The following is a 16,117-nucleotide window of genomic DNA, read 5'->3' as shown; positions in this document are numbered from 1 at the left end:
AAATCAAGAACGCTTGTCATATGTTTTGTGTGTATATATATAAACTTATATATTATATATTTTATAAATAAGTTAAATATTATATGCAGACAATGTACAAGACGTTCAGTTTGTGCCATAAAGCTCAAGCTTCAATCAATAAAATACTCCAATGAATATATATAATCAACAATTATTTTTATATAATAATAAGTATTTGAATATATAAAAATATTTAAAAAAATGTGTTTAAGATTATTTTAAAAAGAATATTTAAAATATTTTTTTAATATTTAAAATATTCTTTTGATCAATTTAAAAAAATATTTTTTAATATTTTTATATATTCAAATATACTATATACTATAATATAAAAATAATTGTTGATTATTATATTGGATTATTAATTGATTGAAGCTAGAGCTTTTAACATGGCAGTAGTGTTGTTTTTTTTTTTTTTTTTTTTTTTTTACGTGGGGGAAACCTTCAAAAGGCACCCCGGTTTTCCGGGGTAGTGTGAGATTCTTACTCACTAAAACCCCCACTGTGCATACGTTACCTGCTGCAATATAATGGCGTTGATTCAATGGTATCCACGCCTCTTCATTGAAAGTGATCCGCCCTTCAGACGTCTCCAAATCTATCTGCAACAAGCAACTCTATAGATAATATCAATATAATTATAATAAAGAAATAATTCATTATAAAATCTGAAAGGAAAACAATGTCAAATATATAATATTAAAATATCAATTACTTATAATAAAATCATAATTTTTTGCGCTTATTGGAAACACAACAATAGAAGCGCTACAACATATTGTTACATATTCTTATCCCGAAAATCGTTATATATAAATATTTAATACAAAATATTGTAAAAAATATGTAACATAAATATAAAAAAATAATATAAATAATAAGAAATGTTAATAAAAGTATAATATATGCAATTTTTTCCAATGCAATCAAACATCTATGAATTATATATTTGATTGTATTATTTTTGAGATCTTTTCTATTTTAAAGTTTTTAATGTAGTACGATTACTCTGGGTTAAAGATATATAATAATATGTATACAATGTACAGTAAACAATAGCAAGCAATGTACATATAAACATACATACATTTAAATATCTTTTCTATAATTTGAAGTTAATAAAAATTTAAATTTATGTAATTGCTATTGTTTCTGTACATATTTAATAAACAACACGAATTAATAATTCGAGTGGATCGCAATTTAAACTAAGTTAAATGATTGCGTCGCAAAGTGACCTCAACCATATTATGGGAAGTATACTTGTACTATAAAATATTTCTTATTTTACATGCAACTTTGTTTGTTATGTGTTTCTATACTTTGTAATTTGTTACCCATTACTAAATATTTTTGAAAATAGTACATTGCAAAACAAAATATATCTGATATTAACACTTTGCGACGCAATTACCTCAGTTCAAATTGCGATCTAATTTGCAATGCACTATTTTCAAAACAAAAGTATAACATAAAATTTAATTGTCATAATAAATTTAATATTACATATATAAAATATAGAATGGGCCCCTCCAACGCCCATTCCCGTGAGAACGCAACCAATATTCTTTTATCGTCTCTCCGAGATTTTTATGTTATACTATATGTTCTATACAATGACGATTGCAGATAACTTGTACTATTTTATTTTATCATTGCTTATTTTTGCATAATGGCAGCAATAAAAGTTTACAAAGATGGGTTAAATAATTAAAAATATTAATTCGGGAAAGGCAATAATTTGTTGCTTTCTAGAATTTTAATTAAATGACGTCTCATGCACTTTACGTCACTGGAATATTTTTCATTACAGGGATTTCCTTTCAAGGCTATAGTTGTAGCGAAAGCCGCAGCATAAATTCCACAAGAAGTGTTATCTAATTGTGTTTGTACTTCTTCGAAAATCATATCATATTCGTTTATCTTGGGATAACGAAGGCGAATATATTCTTTTTCTTTAGCATGCAATTTATCGTACGTAGTACCAGGTAAGCTGTCGTACACGTGAAGTTTGGTGCCATCAAAATAAATACATCGCCAATGATCTGTGCAATTTCCGCCAATAATTTGTAAACTTTTATTGCTACGACTAGCTTCAATTATATGCGGGTATTCTAAATATAACACACTTTGTGTTTCAAAACAAGAAGTCTCTCTTACAATGCGTAAAAATAAATCTAACGATTCATCATTTAATTTACTATCTATGGGCAAAACATTATTCTTTACTAATAAAAGAGAAGGTATCACATCATCTAACATTTTTCTTAGTCTTTTTATGTCATCCTCAGTTACATCTCGTTTTTCATTCGAGTAATCAGTTATAATGCAATCGTCATCTTGCTCTATTTCTGGAATAGCAACAGTGGTAGTAGTGCTTTCGATAACACTTTCCACTTTTATGTCATTTTTCCGAGCCGCTTGTGCTTCGATGACATATTGCGGTTCCCGAATAGGCATATTTCTTGCTACTCTACTATCTATTATTTCAGCAACCAAGCAGTCCTCGTAGAATCGTTTAAGCAGTGCTGACATTTTTGTTTCCCAAAATCTGTCATCACGCTCGACAATCGTGTACTTCAATCCAAAGGGTGTCCACACAGCAAAAATGCAATACTTTCTTTGCGTTATGTGGAGTTGTCCCTGCACTTGGAAGTAGTACGCGTGTCTTTGATTCATTCGAGTGTCATCCGTTTTATCAAATATTCTATAAATATGTGAAATCTTATTGAGCATTGCAGTAATAGGAGACACATGCCGCGCCGCATAAGGACATTTAATCTCAACGATAGTATCGTCTCCGACAATGCCGTCAGGCGTCGCGGCAAGATATGGGATAGTTTCATCTATAAATATACCACAATTATTAATTTCTATCCCTAATTCCACCTGCAATTGCTCTCGTGCCATCATCTCTTTTTCTTTACCCCACTCAACAGCCGCGCCCGTCAATCGAGGAGGATAAAGAATTGCTTTCACAAGATTTTGGCACGAAGTTGTTTCTCTTCTGCTACAAACTTTTCCAAAGTTTGAAGCAGTGAGAAGATTTCGCCGTACGTTGTGCCACTCCGGGTTTTCATGCTGACCCCGTGTAGCACACTCCAATACAGCATAATTACGTTGTTGCTCTAATAACATTTTATAATGATTAAGTCTCAGCTGTTCGTACATATTACCTTCGATATCTGGCCGTTCTACATTTGGTCCATAATCTTTATCAGCCGTTATTTTAGCGGAAAATTTAGATGTACGAACAGAGAGACCTAATTTTTTCGCCGCACGTGTTCGTTGAAGTTGGTTGGCATTTTTTTTTATATTTCTATTTTCAATGATTTCTGTTCGTTTCGGTGGTTTTTTATCCATCGCACGACAAACAGAACTCAAGGCTTGCGAAGTATTACATTGCAATACGGATGCTTTAACGCGTGTTTGATAAGAGCCTTTCATGGCATAATGAACGCGCTTGCCACCAATAAATTTACTTATAATTGCATTACAACTTTCAACAGAATTACTAGTCAATTTATATAGTAAGCTATCGCCATTTTCTATTATGCGTTTCATAGCATTTTCTACTTTTTCTAATAATCCTGCACGTTGTAATTGAAACACAAGATTTTGCTCGCCTTCTTTCTGTTGTCCATTACAGAAATATTGAAGCGAAGCACAATCTTTATGTTCACCAAATACATGGCTAGGTATATTATTTAAATCTTTAATTAATTCTGAAACTTTTGTTTGCCAACTAACTTTACGATTGCGACGAAAGTCGACAGCCTTTACAACAGCGTTTCGAATTTTCATAACGCTGCTATCAACGGCTTTCTTCAATTTTGAAATATTTCTACCACCGGTACTACTCGCTTCACGTATTTTATTACAAAGATTGCGGAGAAGATGATTCGTGCATTCAATCTTCTCCACAACAATATTAGGATACGGTGGAAAATCTCTCAATTTTTTTAATACATTACTATCACCGTCACCGATATATTGACTATAAATAAGGCCATGCATTTCTAAACTAAGTCGGAAGCCTTCGAGGATTATATCACTTTCCATACTGGTGGAGCTCTGATTACTTCCCCAATTTTTAAAACATGTATGCTCTTTTGCTACTACATTAATTTTAGCTGCTCTCGCGCAGACAATACAATATTTATTACGGACACCAACAAATAACACTTTTTTAGAATGATATCCCGTAATAATAGCTGCTCCGGATGGAGAATCGTAACTACCAGTACGGTAGGATCTCTTCATCCACGAGCCGTCTGTTATCACGGGTATATGCGGAATGCCGTCTATGACATCTCCTCTTTCGATTGCCAAACGTTTTTCCTCTTCGCCAGCCACGCGCATTTCTTTTTCCGCGGCGGCGGCGAAGGCTTCCGACATTTCATTATGATGTCTTATATATTTTTTATTATCCATGCATGGAATATCTACAGCAGCAAGAAGTTCTTCAAGCTGCTTATGACCAGTCCCTGTCAATATAGTACCGGATACGATACCACTATTGACATCCAATATTCTGTCATTTGTCGGTTCACTACAAAAGTCGAATGACCTGTTACACATTCGACATATGACAGAAAAATTGCTTTTCAGACCGTCAGACTTCTTTTCGCGTAATACAAGATCAGCGAAACGACATTCGCCGAGCCAATGAGTGGATATTTTCTGCAATTCAGCAAAAACATGCCCAAAATCAACGATACGTCGCCCATTAATCTCTTCAGAATATAAACGATATGCGTCGATATTCTCATCAGTATGCAAAACAAAATTTTCTATATCTTCGACATCTTCGACATTTTCGATGTCTTCAACATTTTCGACGTTTTCGACATTTTCAATGTTTTCAGTGTCTTTGATATCTTTGATATTGTTTTGCATACTTTCCGATTCCATGCATGAATTTGCAGAATTGTCAAGAAATGTAAACGACTGCGGTGACAACGCATCATTATCTGTCATAACATTTGCCTCATCTGTGTATGCGTACGGCTTGTTTATCGACAAACTAGTCAAATTTTCACAAAATTCACGAACATCTGATAGTGATCCCACAGAAGCATCATCATCGAAAATATTTATATTTTTTTCAGATAATAGAGAAAATGTATCCATAGATAATGATTGCGATGTCGACATGTCATCATTTACATTTCTTTTATCCTCGCATGCATATAATTGGTGTAATTTACCTGGAATTTCCATGAAATCCGATACGCATCCCAATGATCTTTTTCTGAAGTCCTCATGAATTCTTTCTTGATTCACAACAAAAGAATTGTCACAAAAATTTTTGTCACGCGCTTGTCGCATGCGACGCATTTTTTGTGATGAAGACACACGTTGTGCCGAAACTGTTGTATGCTTCTTAGTATATTTAGGCATAATGAATGTATATGCTCTTTAAATAATACTAATAATACTAATAATACTGTAATAAATACTCTAATAACACAGAACACTCTGCACTGACACCAAAACAATACTCTATACTCTATATACTCTGTGCTACTGAAATCATATGGAAGCTTAGATCGCGTGATATAAACGATATAATTGCACTCGATAATCGATAGTACATGTTAGCATAATGGCGAACCGTGAACGTGGTAAGTAATTGTTCTCTTTATTTATATATGTATTTATATATGTATATGTATGTATACGTACATATTATACCCAAATATAAAAATATTGCACATTTTATATATTTATATATAAAGCATTCATTTATTCATTTATGGCGTAACATTATTTTTGTACACCATGATTTTTTCTAACCTGTAATAACCTCTGACCTTTATATATTTATCGATGTATATACATGTATGTATATAAATACATGTGCAAATATTGTATGCATTATATATATAAAACATTTTTTGCAGCAATACCGCTACCGCCACCGGGACTACCCGTGCCGGTTGAGCACGTGCCGGATGAGCACGGCCTACCGGTGCACGGCCTACCGGTGCACGGCCTACCGGTGTACGGCCTACCGGTGCACGGCCTACCGGTGCACGGCCTACCGATGCACGGCCTACCGATGCACGGCCTACCGATGCACGGCCTACCGATGCATGGCCTACCGGTGCACGGCCTACCGCCCAGGCCGCCTGGGCCCGGATGCATTATTATAATGCCTAACGCACGACAAGCAGTAAGTATATAATGGGTGCTTTCCAACAACGACACAGAGCGACACAGAATATCATTCTATCTTTAAAATAATAAAATTAAAATTATTTTATAAAATAATTAATTTTTTTATAGTTGCCTCAATCAGAGCGAAGAAGGCGGTATCGCCAACGCCGCCGCGAGCGACGGCTCCAACAGCCGCTGCCACCACCGCCACTGCAAGCACCACAAGCACCACCACCACCGCCACCGCAAGCACCACCACCACCGCCACCGCAAGCACCACCAAGAGGTTACCAAAGAGGTCAGAGAGGCCGGGGAAGAGGAAAAGAGAACAAAGTTTTTATTTGGAATTTATATTAATATAAAAATATGATGTAAAACATCATATTTTTATATTAATATAAATTCCAAATCATGCGTGCTCAAACAATTAAATCTAATATCATCATAATGATTAAACAAAAAATAAATATCGTGAATATTTATAAACATTCTTAAATTATAATTTATAATATAAAGATGCAATTTAAGACAATTTCTTTCTTTTTTTTGCGTTATGATTGATGTTTAATTAGTTTAAGATAATTGTTTAATTGAGAAGAACGATATATAAAGAAACTATGATATAAACTCACGATGTGATTACAAATATGCCAAAATAGTGTGCAATTTTTATAGTGTATTATTTTGCCAAGAGTGTTACAAATATTTGATATATTTTAAACTTTGATAATGTATCTTAAAAGATTGGTCAAATTTTTAACGTTATCAAAAAAAAGCTTATGTATTTTATGAAAAAAATTTTGGTTAATATCATAGAATCTTAGAAAATATCGATATAATTGCAGATGCTGTCTGCAAAATATTATGATATGCGTTACGTTGTCGTATGCTTTATATTTCGAATTTAACTTATAAAACTTCTTGGAATTTACAGAATAAACGTTTCAAAAGGAAACTATTCTTGGTGAATGTATGTATGTGACATATAATATGTACATACTCGATTGAATGCATTTTAACTTAAAATTTTTCAACAATTATAAATGATGAGCATTCAGTAGCTCATACTCATATCCTTCATTTTGTCTCACATTTTACATTAAAATCATCCAAATTTCTATACAAACATATATTTGTATGATTGATTTTAATTTAGATTTTATTTCACAGACAATTTCACTCTTTCTCTGGTTCTCAAAAATATATTGATGAGCGTAACTGTAAAACATGTTTTGTTTAATTATATTCCTTAGATCAATGCAGTGCTCTCTAAATAAATAAAAAATCATAAATGTAAGTATAATGTGTCAACTTGGTGAATTTTTCGAGCTTAAAATATCAATTTCGCATAAACTATCTGTTAATTATTTGACAAGTAATATAATTTATCTAAAACAAGAGAGAAATATTCTCGATGTTAAAAAATATTAAATCAATATTGTCAATCTTGCGAATTTATTATTTTATATTACAATATTACATATTTGTAAGAATAAGTATATCTATAAACTGTATATATGTACAATATTTCTCTTTTATTCTCCCATTATAAAATGTATGTGCAATTAAAGCTAGTAGAAAATAGTAATCATAATTAAAATTACAAAATTTGTAATTGCATGTATTATAAATAATATTATATCCCAAATAATTCCAAATAATAGGATATTTTAAGCGGTTTTTTAAATTTGATAGCTCAGAAAATACATTCTAATTTACTAATTAAAACAATTTAATCTTTTATCATATAGAAGTCAATGTTAAATAAAAATTAGATGCACGTTTAGATATATAGTTTTTAAATAGAAAATTATTTTAAATTATAATTTTTTTAATAAGATTATATATATCAGAGTTTGTAAGTTCACTAGAATTCCATAATTGGCAATGTTTTTTTATATCAAATATTTTTTTGACTGTACGGAAATTCTATAGTTTTGAATTAACTTGTATGTTAAACTTTTTCGGTATATTATAAACTCTATGCCGTTTGGCTAATTTTTAGATATAAAACACGATTATATTGATCTGTGAATATTTTAGAATATACGATCGTGATACTATATATATTATAAATATTCACTTATTTTTTTACAAAGAAAGCTTATGACACAATTTAACGATTATGTTTTTTACAGAAATGCATAAAATCGTGCAATAGTAATTGATAAAAAAGCACAATAAAGTATTGTTATCATTAAATCTAATTTGGTATTGAAATGTGTCCCATTTGTTCATGCACCAACATTTGCAATATGACTTGCATTTGCTCTTTGCCTTTTTTCTTTAATTAAAAATTTAACGAATCTTAATCTTTAATTAAATATTTATAACAAATAACAGATCTTCTTAAGTATATCCACATATTATATACAAAAAACTTCTGTTGTAACTTAAAATATAAAATATTATATTACTATAAAAATTAAAAATAGTGAAGCCTATATCTTTATTTTACAATAAGATCTTCAATAAAGACATTCTCATTAAAAGTTTTAATAAATAAACTTCTACAATGTCCTTTGATTCTTATATTGAAATAGAGCTCCCTGCTTATTTAATATTCAGTAAATATATGGCGTATTTGATACATTATTTAAGATATTATATATTATTTAAGAATATCAGTCGTTTTTTTATATAAATAAATATACATATTTATTTACTTCATTTTATAAAATATTTTAAAAATAATAAAACTCAAATATATTTATCAATTATATTAGGTAATTTCTTTCCAAATTATATTTTGTAAATATTTCATCTAGATGATTCGCCATAACGCTACTGTTTTGCTGAAAAACTATTTAGAAATAAATTGTGCAAATATATATTCTTTTCTACATGTATTGTTTTATATATATATATATAGATACATAATTGCAGCATTTCAAATTTCATTTAGATTTTGTCATAAAATGTTTTCCTATCGGGGTATATATTTCTAAAATAAAGAAATTTAAAAATAATATAATTATAAATTATAGGTATACATATTTCTAAAAAGATTATTTCTCATTGTTAGTCATATTCGTGATACAAGAGAGACAAAGACAGAATGCGATAATCTCTCCTTGTCACTCTTGTCAGTATGTTACCACGAAAATTCCCCATGAGCTGCTCTTAGATATAGATCTAGTGAGATTCGTTCATATAAGATTTTGCATCGAAGAAGTCACGTAGCTTCATGAAATTTTTTTTATATATTCTTTATATAATGAAGCAAAGCGCTAAAGAGTCGGATTTTGCATTTTCGCTCTTAAAAATTTATAATAAATAAAATACGGACTCGCGGCTAACCCAACCTTACCCGCTGGCTAGTTGCGTATTTCACAAAATTTATTATAAATTTTATTTTTACGTTTTTTCCAAAAAATCGCTCTTTGGCGCTTTGCGGACAATCCTACTAATTAAGAATCTCCTAAATTTAATGAGATTCATTAAATATTTTGGCTAAAATCTTATATAAACGAATCCGTAGTTCCCGGCCGGCCGACAGGCGTCTCCACCGTGTCGCCTGCCGACCCTTAAGTACGAGATAGACAGAGCATAGCGTCACATAGCGGTAAGCGAACGAAGTAGCATAAATGTATTTTATATATAATTATATAAATTTATATATAAATTATAAAAGAGCTCATATATAATCATGTCAGATTATATATGAAACATCATATATATTTGTATATATTTTATATTGTTATATATATGATTATATATATAAAATTTTTTATCGGGAAGATTACTGGAATATTGAAATAAGATTCTATTAATCTTCCGAGAATATTATAATGTAAGATTATATTGTAAGGTTAGTGGTATATACCAGTAACCTTACAATATAATCTTACATTATAATATTATCGGAAGATTACTGGAATATTGAAATAAAAAGTTTTATTAATCTTCCGACAATATTATAATGTAAGATTATATTATAAGGTTAGTGTGGTATATACCAGTAACATGATCATTAAATGTGTAAGGTTGTAACCTCCCTATAATCTTATTGCAATGTTCGATGCTGTGAGGGGAGATTCTTTACAATGACTTACAGGTCTCTTTTTCGTTTTTATTTAACAGCAATATTTCTTTATTATATATTATATGTATACTATATTCATTAATCTTTCTGTATTAACAAAAAAGTACATAATTATTTTCCTCCAATATATACATAATTATTTTTTAGAAACTGTATTGTTTCATAACTAACATTTTAATGTTTGGAGTTTGACATTCAAATGAATTAACAAATATTGAGTAATTATCATTTGTCTTGTTCGGAATTTGATTTATTTTTATATATTTGTTTGATAGTATGCAAATATATTTATTTGATAGAGCTTATTTGCTCTATTGCAAATGATTTTGGATTTATGGGAAAGTTTACAGGTTTTGGAGGCGGATATATATACATTCTGCTATCATCGAGTATTACAGAAGATGAAATCACGAATATTTCAACACACTTTGTAACTGCCGCTTTCGCGAGCGCGGATTAGCGCAGTCGGGATCAGGGCTCGTGAAAGGGTTAAAGTCCAGAACGCCGTATTCAAAACAAAAGAAATAAAGATTTATTGGATAACGTCTTCCCGGGGTTACAGGTGTATTGGTGTAAGTGATTGTGCGTATAAAGATGTGTGTGGGTGTGTGTGCGTCAATGCCGTTGATCGGCCGATTTCACGTTTATTTTTAGTCGCTATTTATAGATGCGGTTTCTTTTTCGCTGTTATTTATGGAGCGTACGTGACTTCAGAAGTCAGCTGTTTCCGAGGTCGTGTGGGTCGGGGTGTACATGCGTCGGTGTGCGTGTATCGGCGCTACAGTGTTGACGTCGAAAGGCATGGAGCGCGGGTGGTGCGGTGCGGGGCGGCTCGCGCGTCGAAATCCGTGAGCACGAGAACGGTCGCTCTCTTCGATATATCTCAAAGAGAGAACGGGCGGCGCGTACGGTCTATTTTCCGCGGGATTACGCGTCGTATCGCGGGTAATTCTCCGCGACGGTCTCCTAATCACGGGACGGCGTGTCGTCCGTTACGAACAGTCGGGAGTAGTGAGGACCACACTCGGCCATCGAGAAATCTCGATGAAGGCGGCGGAGCTCCACCCGTTGCAGCCGGTGCGAGTGAGGGAGAGACGGAGTCCGGTTTCCGAGAGATGCTCGGAAGAGGCAGAGTACGCTTCCACCTCGGGAACCGGAAATGCGGTCGGTATCGGGGTTAACGACCGGGATCGAGTGCTGGGATTTTCCCAGCAGAGGTAGAGTATGCTTCTACCTCAGACTCGATCTCGTTGGTTTAGGTTTTATCGAAGGAAGCTCTTGGGATTCCGGATCGGTTCAGGAGCTGGTATCGAAGAGACTCCTCGGCTCGAGGTCTACCCTTTTATACGGATAGATCCGCGCTTAGATTGCGGGTAGGAGTGGGGAAAGGATGAATTCGGAGGTTTTCGGCGCACGTCGGCAGTCTCCGGATCTTAATCCGTTCCGACGCCGCGAGTCGTTTTAACGGTTACACATGTGAGATTCTTAAAAATGGGGCGCTTCACGCCTGCTGCTTTGCCCGACCGGTGGTCGCCGGGCGCAGCCTTCCGACGGGTGGTCAGTCGGGAACGATGGGTAATCGTTACAACTTAATGGAAAAGGATTTTCATGTCATGAAGTACCAGCATCAATTGTGATGAAGTGAGAATTGATAATTGATTTTATTAAAATTATTACGATAATATATAAATTATTTGATAATAACAAATAACTAAAGGTAAAAAAATGTGATAAGATTACTTAAAACTGTCGTATTTTAAGGGAAGTAGGAAAAACCATATATATTATTTTCAATATATATATTTTGTTGCTTAAAGTTCGCGGTCTCTTAATGACGTATAAAATTATCAAAGGTGAAAAAATCATTAATTTTTTGTATTTCTTGTAAAATATATCGAAAAATATTAGTTTTTTTTCGTATTCTATCCTATCCTACTTTAAGAATATAAGCGATGTTGCACTGCAATAAATATGCAGAAGACTTTTTCAATTTGTAAATTAATTAGTATACAGAATGCTTCATGATTTAAATGATATGATACAATTTGTGAATAAAAAACGATTCAAAAATTAGAATTATATTATTTCTGCGAAGCAAAAGAAATTATGAAATAAAATTTATTTAATCAACATTATTCATTAGATGGACATATATATCTACTAGCGTTTTGGACCGCGCTTCGCGCGGTCCTCAAAGCTTTTATAATTCGGACCGCGCTTCGCGCGGTTCTCATAAAGCCTTTATAAAACCTGATTTAACACAAAAGATTAATTGTTCTGTCTGTATTATCGCGAACTACTTCCATATTTTTGGACCGATTTTCACGAAATTTATATCAAATGTTGCAAATTTTTCAAAGATTACTATTATTTTTTTTTCACTCCCTGATATTGTATTTTGCGTCTTGTTTTGCATAAACTTAAATATTAATAATTAAAATTTTATTTGCTTATATTAATTTTTTTTGTTATTTTAATTTCCACACAATTTAATATGTTTTAAATCTGAAACATTAGTTTAGTAAATATATATACATACAAATTTTAATTTTTTTTTATTATTTAATTATTATACCCATTTTTTTTCCATACTCAAATATTTTTTGATTACGTCTAATGTACCCACCGCTAACCCGCTATTATTAGCTCTCATACAATTTCATAATTCTTCAATTTACAAAATTTCTCTGTATATTACATTTTTTGTAAAACATTTTTCACTTCCTTCAATTAGATGTCCTTGATTGCTAAATTCATCAATCTTAATTTTTACACTTTCCCTTTTGGTTGCTCTAGAAAATGCCACATAAAGTTGACCATGAGCAAATACAGGATGTGGCAAATAAATCCCAATTTTTTCTAAACTCTGTCCTTGTGATTTATTTATTGTCATAGCAAATGATACTCGAATAGGAAACTGTCTTCGTTTAAATTTAAATGGCAATTCCAAATCACTTGTAATTAAATCTATCCTTGGAATGATGACAATCTGTTCTCGAGCAGGACCAGTTAGAACCTCCGCATAAATTAGATTATTTTTCAAATTAGTTACAATAAATTTTGTTCCATTACAAAGTCCTTTCTTAGTATTTAAATTTCTTAATAGGATTATTATAGCACTGACTTTTATTTTAAGTCGATGAACTGGCATTCCAGAAGGTGTCAGAGAGTTTAAAAACTCAGTTGGAAAATTTAATTGCTCCTGTGGATCATCACTTACAATAAAGTCAATTGAGAGATATTTCTTTTCCTCTCCTTCCATTTGACAAAGGATTGCGTCATTAATTTTAAAAGTATCCTTATTTTTAGGACAAAGTATCGCTCGATCTGGATTTTCTCTAATCCGTTCCATGGTGATTCTATCACCAAAAATCTCATTAATAAGAGATTCTTTTGATATAAAATCTTTGGGGATTTCAATTGTATCGAGATGTAGTCCATCCGTATTTGATAATTTACCATCTCCGAGTTGCATTAGCCAATTTGAAAATTCTTTTTCTTCCCCAGTTCTCATATTTTGCTGTAATTTAACTTGAATTACGTTCCTCCATATAGGGTTGTATTTTACAGTCGATTCAATTATAGCTGCTTTTTGTGCATGAGGCACTACTGGGAGATTTTGTCTGAAATCTCCTGCAAATAAAATTACTTTTCCTCCAAATGGTCGAGGATTCTTCATCAAATCCTTTAAAAGTTTATTAACTGCTGTTAAAGCATGTCCAACAGTCATGCTTACTTCATCCCATATGATTAATTTGGCATTAATCAATTCTCGTGCAACTTGAGAATTTCCTCTAATATTTGATTTAGCTCCATCATCAATTGGGATTGAAAGCTTAAACAGAGAGTGATAAGTTCTTCCTCCTTTCAGAAGTGTGGCTGCAATTCCAGTTGAAGCACATGGAAGAATTATTTCGTTTCTTCCTCGAATAAAAATGTGTTAAATAGGTATGTTTTACCACTTCCTGCAAACCCGTCAATAAAAAATAACCTCTGAGGTTCATTTTCATTTTCAATTACTCGCATGACTATATCGTACACGTGCTTTTGCTCAGCATTTAGTGTCGATAATAAATAATCACGTATTCTTTCTTCATCCACATTATACTCTGTTACGTAAATATTTACTGGAGTTGGATTTGGCAATTGGAAGTTCTCACAGCTACTTCCATTATTTATCAGAATTCCTTGTATATGGTTTAAAGCCATATTTTCAGGATTTATAACATTGTTATGTACAAAGTCCTCAATCATGAAATCTTTATATTTATTCCAAATAGTTGGTACATCTGTTGGAGTTCCAAAGATGCAAATGTAAGCAAATAATTCTCGAAGTTGTGCAGGCATATTCGATTCTGTTGCTTCTTCCAGCGTTTTTCCCCAAAGATTATCAGTTTCTACCAAGTTTTTTGCAATTGCTGCATCTTTAAATGTATTATAAAGAACTCCATTTACAGTTCTCAAATCTTCAAAACATTTAGCTCCAGTCACATGTAGTAGAAGAAGACGGAGATAAAATCTCTCAATATCTTTTATGCTTACTGTATAGAATCTTGAAATTATTTTTTCACCACCTTTTTGCGTGGCTTCCACTTAGTTTCTTTTTTATCATATACATAATGATAAGGAATATCTGTGTAAATAAAATTCACTGCATTTTCATCAGATTGATTTAATTTGAACCATGCAGTCAGCGTAGTATCTCGAGTGAGCTCTCTCTGAGCAGCTTGCTCTTCATTTCCTGCTCGAAAATAAACCATTTGACGATTAGGCAAATGAACTGCCAATCTGATTACTGTATGAGACCTCATAAACAGATCGTATCCGTTCAGTCTCCACATTGCTTCTGGAGCACTAATATATCTTGCATCCAGGAATGAGTTAATTTCATCTATTTTAATTAGCCTTGTGCCATCTCGTGCTTGCACTTCAATCGCAGCACAGTCAAATCCTTTATGAATATATTTATATAAGTATTTTACGCTCTTCACCGATGAACATATTTCCAAATTGATATGTCGATCATATTTCATGATTAAATATGGTGAATATGGCACCACCCATCGATTATCAACTTCTTTGCCTCTAACGATGTATTTTTTACCAAAATTCCTTCGTTGATACATAGGATATCCTTTCACATTAGCATTAGTTTCTTCACGAAACTCTTTTGGAAAACCTTTTGAACATTTTCCATCGTCTCCAGTGCAAGGATATCTGTGGGAGGAATCTCCACAAGGACCATGAATCATGTGCTTCAAAATTTTTACATTAAGTTCTGAATATCTTTCTTCATCAGGGATTTCAGCCCATATCATCATGTCAATAACTTCTTGAAGTCGGAGCTTATCTTCATCACTCAACATTGCAAGTAAATGCAAATGTGGAAGTCCTCTTTTTTGAAATTCAATCACACCTGCATAAGCAATAATATTTCCAAAAATTTTATTATGAATTAGATCATTTAAAATCTCTTTGACATCCAAGTTAAATGTTTTAGCGACCAAATCTGGTCGAAATTCTATTAAACATCCATCAAGATTATCCTTAATTTCTGGGCATTGAGGATTGCAAGTCATTGTAAGAAAAATATCTGGTTTACCAAACTTTCTTACCAAAGACATAGCATCTTCGTACCTTTCTTGCATGTTTCTTGGACTGCCCATAAATGAAGATGGTAATATCACAGGTATACCAGCTGTAATTCCTTCATTTTGTGCTCGATTATCTAGGTGATCCATTAATCCCGAATAAAGTTCTGCTCTTAATTGAGGTTGATTTAATTTAATATAATTAAGCCTATTTGCTTCAGTTTTCATATAGGCATCAAGTATAAATTGATATCTCAATTTGCCTGCCTTTTTAAATTGACTAAATTCTAATCTTGGT

General features: G+C 32.3%; 1 protein-coding gene across 1 annotated transcript; it reads left to right on the top strand.

Moving 5' to 3' along the window:
• Positions 1–6,093: 6,093 nt before the first annotated feature.
• Positions 6,094–6,595, top strand: LOC145948420 (uncharacterized). The gene is made up of 2 exons (XM_083058114.1): positions 6,094–6,199; positions 6,313–6,595. The coding sequence occupies exons 1-2, from the start codon at positions 6,101–6,103 to the stop codon at positions 6,538–6,540; spliced, it is 327 nt and encodes a 108-aa protein (XP_082914240.1). The 5' UTR covers positions 6,094–6,100; the 3' UTR covers positions 6,541–6,595.
• Positions 6,596–16,117: the final 9,522 nt, after the last annotated feature.

This window comes from Prenolepis imparis, unplaced genomic scaffold (genome assembly GCF_030444845.1).
Source record: "Prenolepis imparis isolate NDT839.2.m4 unplaced genomic scaffold, iyPreImpa1.0 SCAF_383, whole genome shotgun sequence".
Taxonomy (NCBI): domain Eukaryota; kingdom Metazoa; phylum Arthropoda; class Insecta; order Hymenoptera; family Formicidae; genus Prenolepis; species Prenolepis imparis.
The sequence above is the reverse complement of the archived record's forward strand: the minus strand, read 5'-3'. Positions and strand labels throughout refer to the sequence as shown.